This window comes from Balaenoptera ricei, chromosome 2, assembly GCF_028023285.1.
Source record: "Balaenoptera ricei isolate mBalRic1 chromosome 2, mBalRic1.hap2, whole genome shotgun sequence".
Classification (NCBI taxonomy): domain Eukaryota; kingdom Metazoa; phylum Chordata; class Mammalia; order Artiodactyla; family Balaenopteridae; genus Balaenoptera; species Balaenoptera ricei.
The window spans coordinates 70,412,437-70,437,578 of NC_082640.1; the positions used below are offsets into that span (position 1 = coordinate 70,412,437).

Genomic DNA, 25,142 nt, shown 5'->3' on the forward strand with positions numbered 1-25,142 from the left:
CTTGCATCTCAGCTGCCCTGGCCAGTCCTTGGAAGAGGAATCTTAATAGCATAAAAGACAAAAACAAACAACCAGCAACAGTTATAACTAACCTCTGGTTCTAGGCACTTTGCATGAATTAGCTGTAAGTCCACAGCCATTTTATAGATGAGGAAACTGAGGACAAAACAGGCGGCTCAAGGACATGCAGCTAATAAATGGCAGAACAGGGACCTGGGCTTTTAGATGATGCTAGAATGCCAAAGAATAAAACTCAGCCAGGGCACCACTGAATTAAGATAAGTGGCTATGGGCCAGCTTGGCAGGTTGGCTGGGGGTGACAAACCCCTGGTTACCCATCCCAGAGCTCTGTGTGAGCCTCCCCAGGACCCCTCATTGGGAAGAAGGGGGACCCGCAGGCCCCAGACCAGGAGAGCATTTGGCCCTTCATGTCCTTCCATCCTATCAGCCCTGCAGGTGAAATGCTTCTTTTTTTAAAAAAATTGACTCTTCATGTCTCAGAGCCAGACGTGACCACAGCAATTAAAAGCCAACTCTAGATGTGCCCACCAGCTGTTTTGTCTCTTCCCAGCTGTGGAAGGGATGCAGGTCTGGTAATGATAAAGGAATGAACGATACATATCTGATGAATGGTTTTAGAACTTCCCTTGGTGACTCCCTGACACAGACACACATACTCCCACCCACCCCCATCCCCACATGCTATGTGATCTTGGCCATGGCAGAATCACTCACGCTAAGTGTGTCACTTTGAAATTGGCACCTGGGCCCTTTTGGATGTAGGTCATTTTATTTCCAAGCAGAATCAAATGACAGCCTCATCTGAGGCTCCAGCCAAGAATGCTAATGGAGGGCTGATCAGTGTGCCTTGGAGCACTGGGGAAACTGGGTTTGTGGAAAGCCCCAGAAGCCATGTGCTGTAGAATTCTGGGAGGCTACCACCTCCTTTCCAAAGCCTTCTTTTGTCCTAGCTGGGTATCAGCCTAGCTGGCCAGGGAGCATGGACGTTGTCTTTATTTATCTTGACCTTTTCATGTAAGTAATTTTTATAGTTCCATTAACTAGTAAGATCATTTGCAAGCCACCAGGCAAAATATATCACCACGAACACCTCAGGGACTTGTGGTTCATCTTGAATGGAATGCTAATAGGATTGAGGATTGATTCAGAGCGCTCACCACGAGCGAGGGACAGCAGACTGGATGCCTTGGTCAGGGACTGGCCAGTGTTGGCTCAGCAGTTCGTTTGCAGAGGAGACCCCAAGTCGGACCTAGATCCTTTGGCTCAATGCCAAGATCCCCATACCGGGTCCTGGGCTGCTTTATACCACCCCGGCCCAGGACTGATGCTCTGGCCTTGCATCTGTACCTCAGAACACATTTGTTCCCATGCCGAGCTCTGTGCCGGCATTTGTGGAATGGAATCTTCTCAAATTTGGCTTGAATCAGTGAGCCAAAAAGTCAAGCCCTAGACTCCCAGAGCTGGAAGGAACATTTGAACCATGTCATTCAACCCCCGCTTCATTTTGCAGACAGACAAACTGAGACCCAGAGGGAGGGAGGGGACTTGGTAAGTTGGTGACAGATCTGGCGCTGGTACTTACTTATCCCAACCTGTGGTCCAGGTGGTGGTGGAACGTGTGGTTAAGAGCAGGCCTTTTAGCATCACACGGATGTGGGTTCAAACCTTATCTTGGCCTCTGGGTCAGCTAGGGTCCTGGTGAGAAACAGATGGCATGTTAACTGAGGAGGGTTTAATGAAACAATTATTTATAAAGGCTTGAGAAGGGTTAATGGAAACTGCAAGAGATGGTGCAGCATTTAGGGCTGGCAGCCGCGGAGAGCCACTTCATTCCTGAGCTGGAAGAAGCCCCCCAGCACTGTGAGCTGTAGTGGGGAGGACCACCACCACCAACAACCCATGGCCCAGCCTTCCTCCTGCCCAGCCTCCCAGCTCCTGCTATTTCCCGTGCACTGAACTCATCCAGAAGCCAGAGGGCAAGGAGGCCCATTAATGCAGTCCGTGGAGGTCCACTCTTAGGGCACAGAGAAGGGTGGGGAGTGATCTGAAGGGACAGATGGAGACTGTCCAGCCCATACATTCTCAAGGGGTAAAAAGTGATTCTCAGTCTGTTTATATATAAAGCACAGATATACGTACAGTACATACACAGATATGCAGCATATCTGTGGTATTAGAATTTCATGGGAGGGGATGATTAAGAAAAAATTGTCCTCGATGGCTCCTGGGAAGTGGGGTGTGGGGTGTGATCATGAAAGCAGAGTAACATGCATCTAGCATGGTCTCTTGATAGCAAGGGGAATTTGTTCAAGTTGCTTAGCCCTTTCTGTGGTTTAGGTTCCCAACTGTAAATGGAGCAGTAATAATACCTGCCTCAAGGATCAAATGGAACAGTGGATAGTCAGTGCCCAGCAAAGAGGAAGGGCTTATATTTGGCCTCTTTCACTCACCACAGCTACTAGTGTCCATCTGTGCAAGACCATCATTGTAACACAAGGGGTCATTAAGTTCACTTGACCCTTCAGGGGGAAACAGAGGACTGAAATTAAGGGCCAAGTGGGCATTTGTGGCTGCTGAAGGTTCTGCTTTCCAGCCTCTTGCTCCTTCAGGTGGACCCAGAGGACCATTTGAGAAAGGAGGCAGGGCATCATTGGGTGTTTCCTAAGCACATTTTGTACTTTGTTTTACCATCTGGTTATATCAGGGAGTGAGTGAATGATAGAAGTATAGAAGGGTGGAAGGGACCTTAAAAGTCCCACAGTCCAGGGACTTCCCTGGTGGTCCAGTGGTTAAGAATCCGCCTTCCAATGCAGGGGACGTGGGTTCGATCCCTGGTTGGGGAGCTAAGATCCCACATGCTGCGGGGCAACTAAGCCCGCACACTCTAGAGCTCGCAAGCTGCAACAGAGATCCCTCGTGCCGCAACTAAGACCTGATGCAGCCAAAAAAAAAAAAAAAAAAAAAAAAAAGTCCCACAGTCCAATTTTCCACCAAATCAGGAACCCTCTAGACCAAGAGGGCCCCCTCCCCCGATAAGGAATCAGATAGTAAATAATTTAGGCTTTGCTGACCATCAGTCTCTGTGGCGAGGACTCAACTCTGCCCTTGCGGTGCAAAAGCAGCCTTGGACAGTATGTAAATGAGTGGGCACAGCTGTTCGCCAACAAAACTTCATTTAGAGAAAAAGGCAACAGCGAGATTTGGCCCAAGAGTCGTAGTTTGCCTGCTAACCCCTGCCTTCCAGCATCTGTAGATCCTCTAGGCTCTGCTGGAGTGTTCCCAGGGGTGGGTTGCTCCCTACCTATAGGAAGAGCCCCCTGAACTGCTGAACCATTCAAGTGGTAGAAAGTCTTGCCTTGAGTTAGGCTGAAATCTGCCCCTTTGTCACGTGTGCTTCTGAATCCCTATTCTGTCTGGGATAGAGTGGCTCCCACTTCTCTTTGGCAGCCTTTCAGCCTGTCAACTGACTTTGACCTGCCTCCCACCCAATACTTCCTTCTCCAGGCTAAACTTCCCCCCCAATCAAGTCCCAACCTTCACGTGACCCTCACAGGTCATGTGTCCACACCCTCTGCATCCAGATCCCCGGCTTGTCAATGTCCCTTGCAAAGCACAGGTACTCAGAACGGCCACCAATAGCCACATATGGAGTATCTGTAAGGCATGGCTCATGGGGAGATACAGGGATGTTTAAGACTCTGGATTTACCCTCAAGGAGCTCACAGTCTATTGGGGAGACCAGATAAACCCATACTAAGTGGGGAAGTGGCAGGGCCAGTCAGGAGGAACCTCGTGTGGGTAGGGAGGGTCTGGTGGGAAAATATTTCACCTTCCATAAATGTGCAGACTGGGGTGGCTGCAGCCCTCCGAGCTTCTTGGTGGAGCTGGTGATAGAGGCTGTGCCTGGCCTTGCTGACCCAGGTGACCCGGGGCTGGTGAGTGCAGGAGAAGCATTTCCAGCTGCTGTGACATGGTGGAGACAGAGCATCAAGGGGGTGGCAGCAGTAGAAGGAGCCTTCAAGGGTGATGTGCTCTAATGCTCTTATTTTATAGATGAGAGAGTGGGGAAGCCACCTGCCCAGACTCATGTGTCAGGTAGCCCAGAGCCTGAACTCACACTGGGTCTCCTGGCTCTTAATCCAGTGCCTTTTGCAAAGACATGGAGGACAGAAACCAGGGGTCCCTGTGAGGTCAAGAGTAGAGGTTTACTAGGCCATAGGAAGGGGACGGGACTTGGGGGCCAGGAAGTGGGACTAGAGCGCTGGCAGCTGTCCAAGCCTTTCCTGGAAGAGGTGGGCGGATGCCAGCTCCCGGTGATTCTTAGCTGAGTGGGACTTTAGGCCTCATCTGGTCTCATCTGAGTTCCAGGTGAAGTTGCAGGGCCTGGAGAGGAAAGTGAGTTGCTTGATATCATTGAGATGGATGCTGATAGATGCAAACCCAGACCTCCTCACACCCACGGCTGGGCTCGTTCTACACGCCCACCACCATCCCTCGAGACGGCCCATCACCCTGGTCCCACAGGCCCAGAAGTAACCTGAGCCAAGGGGCAGGGTTTAGAGATTTGGCAACTTCCCTGTGACTGAGCTCTGAAGCCAAAGGCAACCACGCCCTCCCCACATGTGCTTTGGTGCTCTCCTCCTTGGGGCCCACAAACACTGAGCACCTACTGTGTACCAGGCAGCATAAGGGCTTTAAAAGGCCAAATAGGAAGTGACCTCTGTCCCCCAGGGGCTGGAGATCCACAAAAGAGAGACAAGTGCTGACATAGGTAACTCCCTCAAGGTATGCTGCGATGGCCTATGACGGGTTGAGGTAGCATGTGTGAAAGCCCCGAGGCCTGGCACATAGTGGGTGCTCAGAACCTGGTAGCGCACAGGAAGTGGTGATAACTGATAACTGCCGTCAGCTGCCTTAGACATCTGTCCAGACCCCATGGCGTGCGTGCGTGTGTGTGTGTGAGAGAGAGAAGGAGACAGAGAGAGAGAAGTAATAATAGCAGCTCCTGCTTATGGAGCACTTACTGTGGGCCAAGCACTCAACATGTATCACTTCATGAAATCTTTGCAGCAGCCCATGACGTAGGTTCTATTATTGTCCCCACTTTACAGATGAAGAAATTGAGGCACAGAAGGTTAAATCATTTGCTTGTTGTCCTATAATTGTAACTGCAAATGGCAGATAGGGAGTTTAAATATAGGTCATCACCTTCTCTACCATGCTGGCCATTCCACCAGGGGTGGAGATGGGGCTGCTCTCCAGCGTACCGCCCCCCAACTAAGTCCCTACAGCCCTCCCCATGTGTCTACGACTTCAGTGGAGGGCGGAAGTGAGAGAGACGGCCTGTGTGTGGAGGAAAAGGAGGCTCAGGCATCGCCAGGACCCTGCCCTCGGGTCTGAGGACACCCTACTAACAACAATAACAAGACTCACTCAGTACTGACTGTACCCCAGGCTCCGCTCTAAGTACTTTGTCAACTCATTGAATCCTCACACACAGCCCGAGGCCCATCCTGTCGCCATCCCCCATTGAACAGATGGGGACTGACACAGAGAGGGCGGTAACTTGCCTGAAGTCTAGAGCTGCTAAGTGGCATCGCTGGATCCAGCCCCGGCTCCCCGAGTGCCGTCTGTGCTCTTAACCACTGTGCCGTGCTGCTTCTCGCTAAATGTGCCTCTAGCGCCTGGGAGGTTAGAAGCAGGACCGAGGCAGGACGGTGGCTGGGGGAAGCTGACGGGACGGAGGTTCAGATTTCTCAGCGGGGCAGGAAAGGGCCTGGCCCTCAGGCAGGCTGGTCCCTGCGCACGACCGCACACGGGTGTGCAGCAGAGGGAAGAAGGGTTCGACAAAATACCCCCGTGTCAAGGAGCCCAAGAAGGGGGAGGCCGGGGACGCCCCCGTAACTCAGCCCCTCCTAGGGGGCCGGCTGGCACGAGGGACTGGGGTGAGAAAGCACTTAGGGGACCTCACGCTCTAGGAGTGGCTGCTGCGTAAGCCCCAGCCGTCTGTGGAGGCGCTGCCCACCGTGGGCTCCAGCAGAGCCTGGGGTAGGAGTCGGCCGCCCCTGCCCCACGGAGCATCATCGTGGGTCCCACCTCCATTCCTCCTCAGGAGACTCGGCTCTCAGCACCCCTGTGCTGTCCCCTCCCCACCAGGTACACAAACACACAGTGGCCCAGTTGCCAAATATGGTCATCTGAGCCTCAGATATTTGCTCTCGGTATTTCATGCTTCAGACAACACTGTCTGAACAGCACCTATGAAATATGAATGGACTGAGGTTTTGACAAGCAAATAGCCCAGAGTACCAGGGTGATAAGGAGGGGAGGGGTCAACGAGGTCTGGAGGGACCGTGGGGACAGCAAGCACATGCCTGAGTCAGGCCCAGGGACTCTGCATGTAGGGTCACCGGGAGTCCAGGTGCTGGATACAGGGTTGAGCCGGGGGAGGTGCTCAACAGACTGTCCTAGGGGTCCCTGGGGCTGTGAGGAGAGGCCAAGGGAAGAGGGAGGGTGGAGCTTGCTCAGAGCCCCTGAATGCACCTCCCTTGCAGGTAAGGAGAGGGTGCAGGACAGAGGCCAGGAGTTAGGTCTCTAGGGGCAGAGGACCAGAGTACTGGGTGGTCTTCGTCTTTTCTCCCTTGATCTGCTCCAAGCCCCTGCCCAGCCCCAGTCTGCAGGACACCCATGCCTGCAGAGGACACATTGACACAGCTCCTCTGGTTTGAGTCTTCTGGGCAGGGGAGGACGTCCAGCCCGGGCGAGGCATGAAGGCCCCATGTCTTGGGCTCCTCTCAACTCCCCCGGCCTTCGGAGGCCTCTGTCTCCAGGATCCTCCTCCTGCAGCCCCCTCCTCTCTGGCCAGAGGCCACGCGCTGTTCACAGGATCCCAGACACGCAGGCCTCAGTTCCTCCGTGTATAAAATGAAGCAGTTGGACGTGATTTTCTGTTAGGTGCCTTCCAGACCTGCCATGCGGCAGGTTCCCAGCCCACTGCCTGCCCTCGCCGCCCCCAGCAGAGCCCCCAGGGATCAAGGTGCTGATCTCTGCAGTCGGAAAGCAGCTGGAGGTGTCTGGGCTCACCTGACAAGCTGATGGAAGGGTCTGCTGGAAGGCGGACCGGCCCAGCTGTGGAGCCTCCTGGGACCTCGGCCTAAGGGAAGGGGGAGCAGCGGGGGCCAGGGCTGGGATGGGGAGCCAGGGGAAGTATACCTAGTGTCCAGTGTACACTGGGGACATTGACCCATTTGAGCTTGTTTAGAAAGTCTAGTGGGAGCAGGGGAAGCCAGGCAGCAGGGATGACCAGGTGGGTGTCTTGCTAGCAACTGGGTGAGCAGCTCACTGTGGCTCTAAGTGGAGGTGGTCACTGAGGTCAGGGTCCAGCCTGGTTCCCCAGTAAGAAGTGGGTTAGCTAGTAGGCCCCAGCTGCTTCCCGAAGCTCCAAACGAGGGGCTGTCAAAGTCTTGAGCACAAACCGGAACTCTGCCCAAAAGCCACTTGTACACATGAGAATGACTCAAGGGCCAGGGCTCCCCCCAGACATACCACGTCCCAGGCTGGCAGAGGATGGGCTGTCTGCAGACCACTAACCAGTGGGGCATCTGAAATGGCTCTTCGGGGCCTGCCTCGCCAGGAGGCCTAGGCAAAGCTAAGGCAACAGCTTCAGGGTCAGTGTCTGTGTTTGGGAGGGGCCAGAGGTCCCCACACCCACCATAAAATGAACTCTGTTGTCTACCCTGACAGCGCCCTCTCGCTGGGCATTCGGCCAAGCAGTGGACATGGAAGCAGGGTGGGTGTTCAGAAGTCAGTGGCAGCTCCTCCAAGCTCGCCATTGGGGGCCACCTGTCCCCCCAGCCCAGGCCAGTTCCAGGCAGAGAGAAGGTCTCTAGTTGCTTGTCAGAAAAAAAGCGCTTCATCTAGAGCCCTTCTGAGCAATTGACAGGGTTGATGGTAGCTGCTGATTTCCCAAGCTTACAAAATTGGCAGAGGTGGCAAAGGGGGTTTCTGTAATGCCTCACTGATGGGTTAGATGGTGGGGCAGATCTCTCAGGAGCAATGGATGACCTTGAGAAAATGTGGATGTCAAAGGGAGAGAGAAATAATCTCCCTCAAACTGCTGCCAGCAAGCCTTCTCAGCACTGGGGTAGTTGATGGAAACTTTGCTGCCGTTGCCTCCCAACTCAGGAGGCTGTAGCATTTGACTGCGTGATAAGAAATTGCCAGGCGCTTTCTAATTACAATTATCATCGTCGTGGCTGTCTCTCTTAATTACTTTCTTATAATTAGCTGTTGCTTTTTCCTCAGCATTTGTGTACTTTGCAGATTTGCTGACATTTGAGAGCCCCAAAATAGGGCCATTTGGGAAGGAGGGCAGAAAGGTGGGGAAACACATGAGAGGAATGGATTCTTTTCAGGCAACCTGATAAATTTGGGGGCCTTTGCAGAAAGAAATTGGGGAAGCCAAAAGATGGGTCATTTTCTGAGCTGATGGGGAAAGAGAGCAGGAGTGAGGATGTAGGGATTGGCCTTTGTGGCACGTCTCCAAGTGTTCAACCTTGGAGGAAGTATTCTTGAAAAGCCACCAAGGCTGCCATTTCGTGGGCTTGGGTTTCATTTTAGGAAACAAGCCTGGGATGAAGCACACCCTTGTTGAATCCTTTTCGGAGTTAATTAAATAACTCGGGTCAGGAGCAGCTTGATTTTCCCCAAAGCCAGTGATGCGTTCTGAGCAGCCCTGGGCCCCAGGGAGTCTTTACAAAGTGCATTGTGCTCCTTGACCAGATGGTTGGTTTTCACTCTCTGTTCCTCTTCTTTCTCCCTCTCTTCGGATCCCCTGCAGCCCTGTGTACAGAGGAATGTGTGCACGGCCGCTGCGTTTCCCCGGACACCTGCCACTGTGAGCCCGGCTGGGGAGGGCCCGACTGCTCCAGCGGTGAGTCTAGGGTCTTTGGGAGTTGAGCGGGGCCATGGCTCTGGCTGGGGAGGGGCTGTGCCGTGTGGATGCTGAGTTCTTTGTCCTGGGCTTGGGCTACCTAGCGAGTGTGGGCAGCGGGGAGGAAGCATACCTACCGGATGGTCCTTGGGGTGGAGGGCTCTAGGGGCATGAGGGTCATGGTTTGTGGTGGCCTGGAGGGGCGTCGCATGTCGTGTGTGTGGGGAATTGTGGGGTCATCTGTACGACTCTGGCTTTTGATGAAACACCTCCGGATAAGGTCTTTGAGGCTTGAAGTGAAATTGAGATGCCGCCTAAGGGCGCAGACCCAGGAGGTCACTGTGGTCAAGGCCTGGTCTTCAGCTTTGCTGGTGCAAAGGCTCAGTGGGTGCTCACAGAGGCTCAGGGGACTTATTTGAGACTGATGGGTACTGGGATGCCTCTGTGTCCCCAAAGGTAGGAGAATGGGATGCCTGTAGGGCTGGTCACCGTGTTCTTACATCTCTCCGGGTAGACTGTTCACGTTCCCTGGGGAAGGCTCTCTGGTGAGCACGAGTGAGGCAGATGCTCTCGGGACTGACAGAGTGACTCATAGCAGGATGGCATCGTCTCTCCTGTGGGGCTGGCCGCCGAGTGGGCGGGGTACACTGGCAACTCCTCGGGGAATTCTCTGCCAAGAGCCCAGCTGAAGGCAAATCCTTCTCCTTTGGCTCATTTCCCTTCAATACTCACAGATGAGCCTCTTTCCAGTGGCACATTTTGCAATCAATGGTTGGTTAATGTCATGGTCTTATTAGATTTCCAAGGAGTCCTTGATTAAGGTTGAAGCCCAATTTTCTTCCTGCTTTGAGCTGGGATAGTATCTTTTTGTGTGTGACTTGAGTAGGTAACATAACTAAGCTGATCCAGTGGGGGTCTAACCCCCTTCATTGACCCATCTTTGGGAGCCGCCTCCCTGTTCCCTGTCCCATAGTGACTGCAATGGTCATAACAACATGGAGAAGGAATGGTGGGTCCACGTTGGCCCAATGCGGTGCTCTTGCCCTTTTCCAGTCGCTGCTGGGGTGGAAACGTCTAGTTATGGTCCTTTTTTCCCAAAGGCCTTGGCTGGAGCCTCTTTGTCTACCCAGTACATGGGAACATACCAGCCAAAGCAAGCTATTGGATGTGGTTTTGTTTGGGCCTGGGTGGTTACCTGGCTTGGGGAGACCAGGATCTGTTTGGGGTGCTCTAGAGACTCTCTCCAATGTGTTGGGACCTCCAGTGACTGTGGTGCCCTCCTCCTTCCACCCGTTTCCCTGCTTTGAGGTAAGTCATGCTGAACAACAGGGCAGGGACTCCTCCAGACAACGAAAAGTACACCCGAGGAACACGTGAGTTAAAGGAATGTGTTCAAGCAGCCTTTCTGTGAACTCCGGGAAACATGCTGGCCGAACTGTTTGAGAGCTTTCCCCCACCTTGTCTGTGTTTTGTTTTGTGTAACTTTGCCTACAATGAATCTTTGGTGGGGAACTATCTAGTTTGGATTCTGTGAACCCTGCTGGGACAGGTCTGCTTGCTATTGCCAGATTATAATGTCAAGCGCAGTCTGTTGGAGGTTGAAATACAGCCTGAGTCCCAGGAGTCCTGAGTGCATGTAAACCACCAACCAGTGCAAGTGTGTTTGGTGCTCACTGTTTCTGGACTGTGTTGGTTGGGGGGCCTGGAGGGTTTTTCAGACAGAGTCCGTCTCTCAGGGTTTCTTTCCGGTCTAGTGAAAGAAGTGGAAGGGAGGCGGCCCTTGATCAATGGGAGTAGGGAGTTTAGAGTAAATCTTGCCCCTGGAGTGTGTTTACCAAGCACGTAGCCTTGTAACTTTACAGTATAAAACCGGGCTGCCCAATTTCCACTCCCGATTCAGTCATCAGACTTGGTGCTGAGCAACCCACAATGTTTCTTCGATAAATCCAACCTCATGGGTTGAAGAACCACCAGCTCTGCATCTACTCAAGGGCGTGTACTACTAAACCCTCAGAAAGTCCTAAAAGATAAGTTCCAACCCTCTTTTGAGAGATGGCAGCATTGAATGAAGGGAATTCATAGATTCCCATTCTCAAAATCATCTGTCTCTAGCTTAAGACCAGGGCTGGGTGGTGGATCTCTATGGCCCTCCTTGCCATGTCTGAACTTTCTCCCAAGGAGCTCAGTGAACAAGGCCACAGACTGTGTGTGGGAAGAAGGTCATCTTAGAGCAGTTGATAATAGCCATTGAGACCGCACAGAAGAAACCAGAGTCCCCTTCCATGGGTCAGGCCTTCAGGTATTAGAAGACAATGATCACTTCCCCCCCAACTCAATTTTTATTCTCCAAGCTCCTTTGTTTCTCACATGACATGGTCTGAACTGCCTTCCCCATCTAGTTTCTCTCCATTGGCTATGGCCTTTGTTCCTTTTAAACTATCATTCCTAGATCTGACCACCGATGCAGGCTTGTATGGAAAAATTACAATAGAGCTAAGTACTCTCTATTGGATTTTCCTTTGCACTAACACTTTATTCATCTTCTCATTTACTCTTCACAACAACCCTATGATGTGGGAATTAGCCCCACTTTACAGATGAGAAAGTTGAAGCACAGAGGGGTTAAAGAACTTCCAAAAGGCCCACAGCTAGTAAATGATGAAACTGGGACTGTTGATCAAGTGAAAACCTAGGTCCTGAGCCTGAACACATAATTATTATGCTCTCCTTCCTTCTGGATGCTCAACCTCTGTTAATACAGCCTGAGGTTGAAATAGCTCTTTGATGAGAAAACCTAGTTGCTCACAGGGGAAGGAAGGATCTGATTGAAAGATGTGGCCCTGAGATATTGTCATGGAGACAGATGAATCAGCCATGGGACACAAATTGTGATTATGTTTACTCCAAGCAATTTGACCCTGTTTGCTATTGTGCCATTGGACCCCTGTCTGCCTGTGTGTGCTCTGTGGGGCCTGTGTCCATGGAGATGGGTATCCTGATGAGCACAATGTGTATCTCTGGAGATTTCTGAATGGGGTCTGTCATTTGCATGTCTAGACATGTGACGTCCTTGCAGGGAAGCTTTGATTTCTGTTTAGTCAAAAGCATCATTCTTGCTGGTGTTTTCTTCTGATTCTAAAATCATACCTGTTCATGTTAAAAAGGAAGTTCAAACTGCACCAGACGTATAGATGGAAAGTTAAACCCATACACCCAGTGATAACCAATTCTGGCATTTGGGTGCTTATTGCCTTTCCTGTTATTTCTCTGCACATTTGTTCTTAGAGTTAGATCTGGACACAACTTTTATTATTTAGATCAAATGTATGTGCTATTCTGTAACTTGGCTTTTTAATTCAACTGTATGTCATACACTCGTTTCCTTGTCCATAAACATGAATCTCCCTTAAAATTTTTAATGGCCTTATAGAATTTCATTCTATGGATTACTAAAAGTGTTTAACCAGTCTCTTGCTGATGGACTTTTAGGCTGTTTCTGATTTTTCACTATATTAGGCCCACCGTCCTTTATCAAAGATCCTTGTGGCCTGTTAGTTTCAAAATTTAGATTTTTTTCAGAGTTCAGGAAGGTATATGGTGACTATCTCATATATGACATATGCCTCCAGTGGGGTTTGGTCAGCACCTTGGGATGAAACATAGTAATATTTCTGAAGTGACATATAACTGATCACATCTAGTGATATATAGAAGATATTTAACCACAAATCAGTTCCACGAAGGTTTTGCCTCTAAATGAATTTTGGAAAATTAAAAAATAATTCCTTTGGACTCTTTAGAGATTTTTGGGTTGTTGACATGTGAATAAGGGATTGCGGTCCTGTGTAAAAATGCTGCAGTGATTCTTCTCGTGCATGTATCTTTGCCCACGTGTCCCAGTTTCTTCTTAGGATAAGTTCCTGGAAGTGGCAGGGAAGATTATAAAGATCCATCATCCTACTGCCGGCCCCTGCCCTGCCCTTTGTGGCTGCCAAGGGATTTATGACTTTGATAGACATGAAGGGGACAAATCCAGTAGTAGGATGGGGTGGGGAACTTTTCATTCTTTTATAGACTTATAACCCCGTAGCCTAATTTCTTGAAGGCCTGGATGAATTTCTTTCTGCTCCATAAAGGAAGTGAGGTGATGCTGATTTGCCTGGTGGATAGACATGTCAGCTATCGTGGATAATGCCAAGATATTAGATGGACCAATATGGGGAAATGGAGTGGCTGCATGCTTGGTCGTAAACCTCCATCTTATATAATAATGAAGAGTAAAAGGATGAAATGTCAGTTTACACTGAATAAAGACCACAGAGTGACTCTTATTAAACTGCACTAATCTCACAAGTGGAGATGAAAAGAAAAAAAAGTTTTGCCATACTGAATATCTAGCTTTTTAAAGTAATTAGGAATAGTAAAGCACTGACAATGATTGAGATAGAAACATTATTCATAACTTTTATTTCCACACTGGGCAATGGTCCAGTGTATTTCATTTATGAGGTTTCAGCTGTAAGGAGAAGGACGTGAGCCAATTCCTAAATTAAATATGTCCTGTTAACTTTTATAAATGATACTCAAGAATCAACTTGGAAATTTCAGCCTTCATTGTATTATTTAATTACTGTATTTCTTGGGTCCCGCTTCTCTGGTCCTCTGCCTCCCTCCCATGGTGATTTGCAGTTTGGGTTCTGGGCTATAGAATGGCATTTTGGTTTTGGTCTCAGGCCTCCCCGGAGGGCTGGGGTAGACATGGAGAGAATCCCTCCCATTTCTCCATAGTCTCCCACATTCTTAGATTCCACTGAACTGGTTTTATCCATGTGAACAGAGTGCGGGAGAGTAAAAGTCCGCTCCACAACCTCTTACTATTTGTTGAAACTGTCCCCCCTACCCACACCCCAGCCCTCCAGGCCTGGTGCTCAGCATGAGACAGGACTGTGGAGCAGGCCTGAGTAATGAAGGCAGCAGGAACCAAGTTGGGCCACCACCAAGAGTAGCTTCTGCCCAGTCAAATGTGTCCTTATCTTGAATGGTGTGTGGGACCCCTGGCTGACTTGGCTTTCAGCTATCCTTGCAGATTAAAATAAAACATTTACCAGCTCAGAAATATGCTTATACTCCTAAACTAGCCAGGGACCGTCTAGGTCAGTCCTTTTCAAACCACTATATATGTTTGCTAGAGATTTGTGTGTGGGATGTGTGTGTGTGTGTGTGAAAATATATGTAACAGAAAATTTAAAGTGTACAGTTCTGTGGCAGTAAGGACATTCACATTGCTGTGCGACGACCATCATTATCAGTCCAGTGCTTTTTCATCTTCCCCAACTGAAACTCTATACCCATTAAACACTAACTCCCCATTCCCCACTCCCGCAACCACCATTGTAGTTTCTGTCTACTCTAGGTACCACATATAAGAGGGATCATACAACATCTGTCCTTTTGTGAATGGCTTATTTCACTTAGCATAATGTCTTCAAGTTTCATCCATATTGTGGCATGTGTCAGAACTTCCTTGCTTTCTGAAGCTGAATAATATTCCATTGTATGTACATATTATACTATATTTTGTTTACCCATTCACCCATCAACGGACACTTGGGTCGCTTCTACCTTGACTATTGTGAATAATGCTGCTATGAACATGGGTGTACAAATATCTCTTCAAATTCCCGCTTTCACTTCTTTTGCATGTATATCCAGAAGTGGATTTCTGGAGCATGTGGTAATTCTATGTTTAATTTTTTGAGGAATCACCATACCGTTTTCCACAGAGTCTACATCATTTTACATTCTCATCAGCAAGGCACAGCGTTCTAATTTCTCTTCATCCGTGTCAATGCTTGTTAGTTTCTATTTTTATTTTTTATAATTGTCATCCTAGTGGGTGTGAAGTGGCATCTCACTGCGGTTTTGGTTTGCTTTTCCCTAATCATTAGTGATGTTGAGTCTCCTTTCATGTACTTTAGTGGCCATTTGTGTATCTCCTTTGGAGAAATGTCCATTCGAGTCATCTGTCCATTTTTTTTTCAACTGGGCTGTCTTGTTGTTGGTGCTGACTTGTAGGTGTTCTTTATATTTTCTGGATGTTAATCCCTTATCAGATATGTGATTTGAAAACGTTTTCTCCCATACCGTGGGTTGCCTTTTCACTCTGTTAAGTGTCCTTTGATGCACAAAACTTTTAAATTTTGATAAAGTCCAGTTTATCTATTTTTTTTGTTGCCTGTACCTTTGGTGTCATATCCAAGAAATTATTGCCAAATCCAGTCTCATGAAGCTTTCCCCCTATGTTTTTGTCTAAAAGTCTTATAGTTTTAGCTCATGGAATTAGGTTTTTGATCCATTTTGAGTTAATTTTTGCGTATGGTATAAGGTAGGAGTCCAACTTCAGTTTTTCTGCATGTGGATATCAAGTTTTCCCAGCACCATTTGTTGGAAAGACTTTTGCTAATGATTCTTGGAGCTATAGAGTTAAAATTTTGCACTATGTAATGGCACATTAGTTACCTGAGAAGTGATTTAAACTTTGCTCCTTAGATTAAAACAAATACAGAGGGCTTTCCTGGTGGCGCAGTGGTTAAGAATCCGCCTGCCAATGCAGGGGACACGGGTTCGAGCCCTGGTCCGGGAAGATCCCACATGCCGTGGAGCAACTAAGCCTGTGCGCCACAACTACTGAGCCTGCACTCTAGAGCCCACGAGCCACAACTACTGAGCCCACGTGCTACAACTACTGGAGCCTGCGCACCTAGAGCCCATGCTCCACAACAAGAAAAGCCACCGCAATGAGAAGCCCGCGCACCGCAACAAAGTGTAGACCCCTCTCGCCGCAACTAGAGAAAGCCCGCACGCAGCAACGAAGACTCAACATAGCCAAAAATAAATAAATAAAATAAGTAAATTTATAAAAACAAACAAACAAATACAGACTTGTTATAGATTTGAATGCAGAATTGGCATTTATTTAAAAAGAACAAAAACTGTGATCACATGAGCCTTTGGTGGACCTTTGGGGCTATGCTGCTAGGCATCACTGGAGACAAGGTTATTTCAGGTGTGAATGTTGAGAAGCAGTGGGAAAGGCAGGAAGACCGTAACCTGATTTAGATCTCTCACGGCTGATGACTGTTTACAAGATGGTTTACAGAGGGATCAGCGTTTCAAGCCCTTTTCCTACCGCATTCTTGGGGACTCTTCCTTCCAGAGTGCTGGGCTGTCTGCAATACCCCCAGAGTCCACCTCTGTGGTCCTAGGCTCTGGAATGGCATAAGAGCTCTGATCCAGCCCACAATACCTCGTCTTGGGGGGGGGGGTGTCTCAGGGTCTCTGCGTCTTTCCACAATGCTCAGTGCTGTCCCGCCAGGCTGGGAGTCATATGACCCCCATATTGCTGGGGCTTGGGCATCCTGTTTTCCTGCGGCTGTCTTCACATATATGAAAGCATATGTCCACATAGTCCTGGAATGGAGTGCTAGGAAGTATAGTCTGGATCCCAGGACCTAATTTCTGGTCATGGAGAGCTCATGATTTAACTTGAAACCCTTGAAGCAGGAGCTGGGAGGGACCTCAGAAATTGTCTGATCTACTTCTTCCATTTTATAGATGGGCAAACTGAGGCCCAGAGAAGGGAAACTACTTGCCTGAGGGGTTACCCAGAGAGGTAGTGGCAGAGCTGTAACTTGATCCTGGGTGTCCTGACTCCCATGCCTTTTGTGTCTCGTCAGCTGCTCTGGGAGTTAAAGGCTGGAGTTGTCTTAGAGGCAGATGGATCTCATTACACCAAAGCAAATGGGTCAAGTTATTCTACAGCCTCAGTGCAGGAGACCTAAAGATTCGGACCCTCCTGAATCCTTCTCTGCCCAGGTTCAAAGGCCAGACTCATGACTCCAGGTCAGGCCAGGGCACTGAGGTCAGTGATTTCCAGAGGGGTCGACCCTGCCGTCTGCCTGGCTTGAAAAGTACATTAGGGGGAGGGTCCCATTCTCAGGGGCCCCTGGGCACACTTCTCACCGACAAACATGGAGACGTCACAGTCTGGAGGCAAAGGATGTGGGGGCAAAGCAAAGGTATAGGGTGTGGGCCAGGACTCCTGCCTCTGTCCTGGGGCAGATGAAGGGGTCCAAAAGGAGATGGGCAAGGCCGGGCGGGGAGTCAGTGGACTTGGCCACACTGGTCTGCTGGGAAGGGCCATTGCCAAGACTTTGGGGCTCCTTCCCAGCAAGGGAGCAGGGAGACCGAGCCTGAGTAAGGAGAGCTTACGAGAGAGGGTCACAGAGGAACAAGAGAGGGCCACATGGTCTGAGGAGGAAGGTGAATACAGACTCCTGCTCCTACCGTGTACAGATGCTTCACATAGATGATCCGTTTACTCTGCCAGCAGCCTGCCATGCGTGTTACCTCCATTTCTCAAATGAAGAAACCGAAGCTCAGGGAAGTAGAGTAACTCCTGCTATTCACTCAGCTAACAAGCCTCAGCTCTGGGATGAGAACCCGGCACCTGTGTTCTTCCCATAGCTCCATGCTGCCTCTGAAGGGATGAAGCCAGCTTCGGGTCCCACCTCTGCCTGGGTGACCCTAGCTAAGTCCTTCCCTCTCTCTGAGCCTCAGGTTTCCCATCTATAAAATGGGAAGGTCAGCATGGATATGCCAGGTCTAAAATCCCACGATGCCATGTTTCTGGAAAGCTAAAATCCAGCATCGCCTCACCTAATCAAGGGCCCTCGTGACCTTCCTGACGCTGACCTCTGGGGGAGGGAGTCTGCTCTCCCCACCACCCCACTTCCTCCCACGCACAGCCCGCCTGTGATTCTCTCTTCTTTCCAGGACCTGAAAAAGGGGTGGGGCCGGACAGCCATGGGTGGGGACGGTGACTCACGCCCTCGCCTACCCCAGGTGGGGACGCCTGGGGAACCTTGGCTGCCTCATCCGGGCGGAGACGCAGGGGGGCATCCTGCCAACCCGGAGGCCGCAGCTCACTCGTGGTGGGCTCACTACCCCAAGGCGGCTGTCAAGGTTAAAGCCACTTCAGATGAATCGCCACAGAGCAATCGCCCTTGCTGGTCCTCGCGTGCTGCTCTGCCCAGCCCGCCGCCCTCGCAGAACCACCTGGGCTGCCTCCTGCCGCCATCTGGCGCGCCTCCCCGGGATGGGGGGCTCCGTGTCAGCATGCACGCTGGGGCACAAGTCACCGTGATGGGGACACAAGGGGGCTGTGGACACGGCAGCAAATGCTTTTTCAAGGTCTGTGTGGAAGAAGAGCTACTCTTCACCCCAGAATTCTAATTTTGAACAAAAGAGTATTCAGTAGCCAGGGCGAGCGGTCCCACTGGCTCTGCGTTCTCTGTCCCTTGAGTTCCGTTTAAGGCACATCTATTGAGCACTGCGCAGAGGCCCGCGCTGCTGGGGGTCCAGGGCTGAAGGGGGGGATTAGGAATGAGGAGGGCATGGCCCCCATCCTTGGGGACCTTCGAACAGAAGCCAGAGCCACCAGTACAGATAAGAGAGAGGAGAAGGAGTCGGTAGAGAGAAGGCTCTGGCTTTGATGGGAGGGGGGACCCGGCTGGCTCAGGAAAGCCATCATGGGAGGAAGGAAGGAACCAAATGTGTGCTATACCCATTTTAGAGGAAGAAACTGAGGCACAGAGAGGTTAAGTGATGGCCCAAGGTCCCAGAGCTGGGTCCGTCTGACTCTTTCCACAGGCCGTGCTGGGGTAGGGGGGAAGGTGAGACGTGTGAGCGCCAGCTCAGTTGTGAGGAGCCTGAAAGAGACCTTGAAGAGGGTTAAGAGACGTAAACCCAGCCCCATCCCGTGTCCTGGGGGCTGGGGGCTGCAGGGGAAGGGCAGCAACAAGGTAGATCTGCTGGCCTCTCTATCTCTCTGTTCTCGACTGTCGCCTCCCCCCAACCCCTGCCTCCCTCTTGTTGAGACGTCCCAGGCTTGGCTATGCTCTGGAAGCCGGTGAAGAGGTTTGTTTCCCCCCCTTCCAGAGTTTGTTTCTTCCAAAAGTGCCTCCCAGGAGAAATGGGAAATGAGAGGGGGCAGATGGCGGGGGTACCCTGCCCTCAGGGGGCCCGGACCAGTGTGAGGATGAGGATGAGGCTGGGCAGCTGGTGGAGACCCCAGACCAAAGGACTGGGGGCAGCTGGTCCCCCCACCCTCCTTCCACCCTTGGATCGGGTTCTCTTGTGACGCCCACCAGGAAAGGAGGGGAGACCTGCTGAGATCCCCCTTCCCAGGTCCAAGGGAGGCAGGTCATGGGGCAGAAGGGGGCGTGGGGCCACTGCTCCTCCCACTCCTGAGAGAGGGCAGCCTCTCAGGGTGTCACCCCTTCTCCATCTGCCTGTCAGACCAGGGGAGATAATGGGACCAGTCCCATCTGAGCAGGGTCAGGGGTCAGGCAAAGCCCTGGCACACGTGGCCTTTATTGTACCTGAAAAAGCCAGAGGCTGGCTAGCCTAGAGTCTGTGTGTGAGCTGCGTGTTCGGGGGGGGCTGTCATAGGGGGGAGGAGGGAGGTTCATTCTGCCCAACCCAGCTCTGGCCATCTGGCTCCCTGAGAACAAAATTAATAAATAAATGACATGCAGTGAGTCTCAAGGACTGGGAGAGGGAGGAGGGTGGGAGAACCTGCCTAGAATGTGACAAAAAGCAGAACAGAGGGGCAACAGCCAAGCTGGCACCATCGTGCGGTCCTGGCAGGCAGCGCTGCCGCCCCCCCCGGACCCCGCTTGGGCCTGAAAAGGACGCTGTGCAACACTCCCCGTGACACACACGCACGTGCACGCGTACACACACGGCCTGCGCTTCCAGGCTGGGCATGTGGGCTGGGTCTCCACGGGAAACACAGTTCCTGGGGGGAAGGGAATCACAAACTGCTCCCACCCGCGCCCACCAGCCTGGAGGACCGGCCTGGAACTCTGACAGGGAGGGGGAGGGAAGGGGTGCATCTTCTTTGGAGCCAGAGGGCCGGCTGATGGCAGGTCCCGCTCTCTGAGACCCCTGCCCCTGCCCCCAAGGACTTTGAGTCCCTCCCAGTCAGCCCAGAACTGCTGTGTGCCGGGCACCATGCTGGGGATGGACACGATGACCTCATTTCACCTCCACCCCGTGAAGTGGGGATTATGACCCCTGTTTTGCGATGGAGGAAGCCGAGGTCCAGAGAGGGTTAGCCATTCTCTAAGGTCATCCGGCTGCTCCTGAGTGTGTGCTCTCTTCGCTCGGGCATATTTCTCCCAGAATTCGGAGCTGTGGAGGAGGTGGCTTTTCAGGCTGAACGGGAGAGAGGTCTGGGCTATGCTCCTGCTTAGATTCTCTCCTAACTTCTATCCAGCACTTACTGTACACACCGTCCTATTCATTATTATTTATTATCACTATTTCCATCTTTCAGATGAGGAAACTGAGGCTCAGGGAGGTTAAGTATCTGGCCCAGAGGCACACAGCGAGTAAGTGGCAGAGCCAGGATTCAAACCCAGGCAGTCAGTCTCTGGAGACCACACTCACGACTCTGGTTAACACTTCTTTCCAGGGCTCTCTGCCTTCCCTCTCCAGTCCCTCCCACACTTCGGAGGTGGGGAGGCAGCTAAAATGCAAACCCAGGCCATGTCACTTCCTTGCTCCCCTCTGCCTTCCAGGAAGTACCCAACTCCTTGGCCAGGCCTTCAGGGCCCCTCTGGGTCTGATGCCTGACCAGCTTTCAGCCTTATCTCCCCCACCACCCCCCTTCCCCTCTCTTACCTTTCCTTTATCCACTGACCCATTGCTCTTCTGCCTTCAAAGCCCAGTTCAGATGCCGCCTCTGCTATGGCACTTCCTGATTCCCACAGGAAGTATATGTACTTGACCGCATATGTGTGGCCAGTGTGGTCCGCGCCACCCTAGACGTTTATTGTTTGATTGCGTGTTTGCTATCCTCCCAGCCCCCAGCCCCTGAGACCTCTCTGTGGCAGGGTCCAGGTCTTCCTTGTCACCGTGACCCCGGGGCCCTGCACACTGCAGTTACCGGTGGGCACTCAGCACAGTGCTGAGTGGGATCCAGTGGATTTGCTCTCCCATTTTGTCACGTTTTCGTTCTTTTAGATGATGCTCTAGTGGAGGTACTTGGACCAAGGAAGAGTGGGGCTCTGGGTTGGATGTTTGGGAGAATTCAAAGCCATGTCCCTTGATCTTCCAAATCTTCTCACCTATCCGTGCTGCCCAGGCACACGCCCCCAAGGATTGCGATGGGAGACCAGGAGTTGGATTGGTCCTTCAGAGGAAGCAGAGATCACAGCTAGCTGGAAAAATGCCAAGAAGGCCGTGGAACCAGAGCTCAAAGAAGGATGAGATTTGAAGTTTCAATAGTCCAGTATGGAAAGAGAGGGCGTTCCAGGCACAGACCCCCAGAAGCAAGGGTACTGAACAGTGAGCAGGTCCGTGTGGCTAAAGCAGAGGGTGCCTAGCGTGGAGAGTGGGAGCCAGGCTGCACCCGGAGGCCAGGCCAGGTGGTGTGGTGCCCTTACTAGCAGCCCCATAAGCTCGGACACGAGTCCATGGGCCATGGGGAGCCCCTGAAGGCTCATTTTGCATCAACTGAGTCTGCATTGTGGAGTGGTGGAGCAACTTTTAAACTCTTCCTTAACTAACCTGTGACCAGGTCTGGTAAGGGAACAGAGGACATGCTGGAGGCTCTGACCTGCCCCTCCAGTCCTGGCTAGTCCCTCCAGGCCAGCTGGGCCGTGCTCTCCTTCCCCTGTCCCTGACTTGAGGCAACTGAAGCAGGCTATCTAGGCATTGCATGGAATCAGATTGGATGGGGGGACGGGGCAGGGGAGAGACCACCGTGACTAAGAGTTGGTGAATGGATCAGGGCAGGGGCTGACCCACAGAGGCCAGTGCCCTTCTGCCTTCCTGGCCAGAGCAGGGGAGGCAGATATGATAGCCAGTGGGATGTCCAGGAGAAGCACCTAGAACAGCCTTACTGGCTCCCAGGACCTCTGACTCCCAGCCTGCTTCTCAGGGGCAGCCTCGCCCTCCCATCCTCCAGGCCTCAGACACCAGTGGGGCCCCAAGGCAGGCGGCAACTGCCCAAAAGTGCTGCAGCAGCAAAGGCTGTGGCAGAACTGGGGAATCTGTCACCCTCTAATAAGGAAAGCCTGTTCTGGCAGCCTGGGTAATAGGCCTCAAATTGAATAATTAATAAAGTTATAAAAATATGTCTACTATATGGCCAGAATAATTCAGCCCAATTAGAAGCAATTGTTTCTTGCAGTTAATGCCACTCGTTTTTCCTTGTGAACAGCTCTTAGCACCAAGATAGGATTTGTAGGTTCGGCTGCCTACTTGAGGGGTTCTATTAAGACCAAATTCTCCCCTAGGGCTTCTTTCAGTTGAGGATTATCCATCTTTCCAACCATCTATTCATGCCTCTTTCCAACCATGTATCAATTTGTCCATCTGTCTATCCATCATTCCATCTGTCCCTTCATCTATTCATCCCTTCATCCACTCCTCCATCCATCTGCCCATCTATACATGCATCCATTTATTCATTCATCCATTGATCCATCTACCCATTCATTCAGCAGATAATTCTTTTTTTTTTTAACATCTTTATTGGAGTATAATTGCTTTACAATGGTGTGTTAGTTTCTGCTTTATGACAAAGTGAATCAGTTATACATATGTTCCCATATCTCTTCCCTCTTGCATCTCCCTCCCTCCCACCCTCCCTATCCCACCCCTCTAGGTGGTCACAAAGCACAGAGCTGATCTCCCTGTGCTATGCGGTTGCTTCCCACTAGCTATCTATTTTACGTTTGGTAGTGTATATATGTCCATGCCACTCTCTCACTTTGTCCCAGCTTACCCTTCCCCCTACCCATATCCTCAAGTCCATTCTCTGGTAGGTCTGTGTCTTTATTCCTGTCTTGCCCCTAGGTTCTTCATGACCTTTTTTTTTTTTTCCCTTAGATTCCATATATATGTGTTAGCATACTGTATTTGTTTTTCTCTTTCTAACTTACTTCACTCTGTATGACAGACTCTAACTCCATCCACCTCACTACAAATAACTCAATTTCATTTCTTTTTATGGCTGAGTAGTATTCCATTGTATATATGTGCCACATCTTCTTTATCCATTCATCTGTCGATGGACACTTAGGTTGCTTCCATGTCCTGGCTATTGTAAATAGAGCTGCAATGAACATTGTGGTACATGACTCTTTTTGAATTATGGTTTTCTCAGGGTATATGCCCAGTAGTGGGATTGCTGGGTCATATGGTAACTCTATTTTTAGTTTTTTAAGGAACCTCCATACTGTTCTCCATAGTGGCTGTATCAATTTACATTCCCACCAACAGTGCAAGAGGGTTCCCTTTTCTCCACACCCTCTCCAGCATTTATTGTTTGTAGATTTTTTGATGATGGCCATTCTGACCGGTGTGAGATGATATCTCATTGTAGTTTTGATTTGCATTTCTCTAATGATTAGTGATGTTGAGCATTCTTTCATGTGTTTGTTGGCAATCTGTATATCTTCTTTGGAGAAATGTCTATTTAGGTCTTCTGCCCATTTTTGGATTGGGTTGTTTGTTTTTTTGATATTGAGCTGCATGAGCTGCTTATAAATTTTGGAGATGAATCCTTTGTCAGTTGCTTCATTTGCAAATATTTTCTCCCATTCTGAGGGTTGTCTTTTCGTCTTGCTTATGGTTTCCTTTGCTGTGCAAAAGCTTTTAAGTTTCATTAGGTCCCATTTGTTTATTTTTGGTTTTATTTCCATTTCTCTAGGAGCTGGGTCAAAAAGGATCTTGCTGTGATTTATGTCATAGAGTGTTCTGCCTATGTTTTCCTCTCAGAGTTTGATAGTGTCTGGCCTTACATTTAGGTCTTTAATCCATTTTGAGTTTATTTTTGTGTATGGTGTTAGGGAGTGTTCTAATTTCATTCTTTTACATGTAGCTGTCCAGTTTTCCCAGCACCACTTATTGAAGAGGCTGTCTTTTCTCCACTGTATATGCTTGCCTCCTTTATCAAAGCTAAGGTGACCATATGTCAGCAGATAATTCTTGAGCCCCTTCCATGTGCCAGACACAGTTCTAGGTCCTGGGCGTGTGGAGATGAGTAAGACCCTGCCTCTGCCCCAAGGAGCTCCCAGCCCAGGCAAGTGAACCTTTGAGTGATGCAAGCTGTCATTCCTGTTTCTCTTCAGAGGTCCTGCTGAATATGATTTTTGTCCTTCATCTCTTCTCATGTATCTCAGTGAGATAGATAGATAGATAGATATTTGGAGTTACAACCGGCTTGAGTTAAGTAATAAGTTCTTTCCCAAGATGGTCCAGATTATTCCCCTACATTTGAGAGTTTAAGGATCTTCTGGCTTCAAAATACCCATGCTCTGGGTCCCAACCTTTCATCAAGTGGAGGTCAGGGGTTGGGGGATCCAGCTCTGCCCTGGTCCCTGCATTCACTGGCCTGGATAAGACATTTACTTTTTATGGTTCCGTCTGTAAGATATGAAGAATCACTGTGCCATTGTGAGCTCACAGCGGTGACAGGAGTCAAGATGCTGGGGGTCACCTGTTGGAGACCCAAGTTTTCTTCCTGGAACACTGGGCATAAGTTGAATTATGAGTTAAATCAACTCATACTTTATAGGCATCCGCAGGAAATCCTTCCATAAAGCCAATGCTCTTTTTGCAGTGAAGATGCCCTCTTTCTGATTTCTCTGCCTGGACATTGAGACTTTTCTTATAGTATAGCAAAACCACGACTCAATTCACTAAGTTTCCACAGAGCCCTTGTTGTAAGCCCAGCACTGTGCTAGATGAATCTGATAGCATTATCTAGTCAGTTATATTACGGTCATCAATCATTTATTAAGGGCCTGCTTTATTCAGGGCTCTGGAGATGCAGAAAGACCCAAGCTTTCACCCTGCCCTAGAGTTGCCCTCTCTGATATGGGTTCCCTTTTGCCTCTTTGTGAATCAGGATATCAGAGCTGGCAAAACAAAGTGAAAAGGCAAGGTATAGCCTGGGAGAAGACATTCACAGCACATGTAATCCATAAAGGATTAGTATCCAGAATATTTTTTTTAATCCTACAAATCAGTAAGAGCAACCATTCAAACACTGGCAATAATATAAACGTGCACTTCACAGGAGAAGGATATTTTGATGGGCAATAAATATATG

General features: G+C 50.2%; 1 protein-coding gene across 13 annotated transcripts in view; it reads left to right on the top strand.

The window, feature by feature from the left end:
• Window positions 1–25,142, top strand: part of MEGF11 (multiple EGF like domains 11) — a 368,541-nt gene that overhangs the window by 171,610 nt on the left and 171,789 nt on the right. For 12 of the 13 annotated variants that reach the window (XR_009501094.1, XR_009501092.1, XM_059915500.1 and 9 more), the window contains one exon: window positions 8,861–8,953. The exons of the other annotated variant lie outside the window; for it this stretch is intronic. Coding sequence is in view for 9 of the 12 variants with exons in the window: in XM_059915500.1 (XP_059771483.1) it covers window positions 8,861–8,953 (93 nt within the window). In the remaining 3 variants the exon portion in view is untranslated. The remainder of the gene's footprint in view (window positions 1–8,860; window positions 8,954–25,142) is intronic. 13 annotated transcript variants of the gene reach the window in all.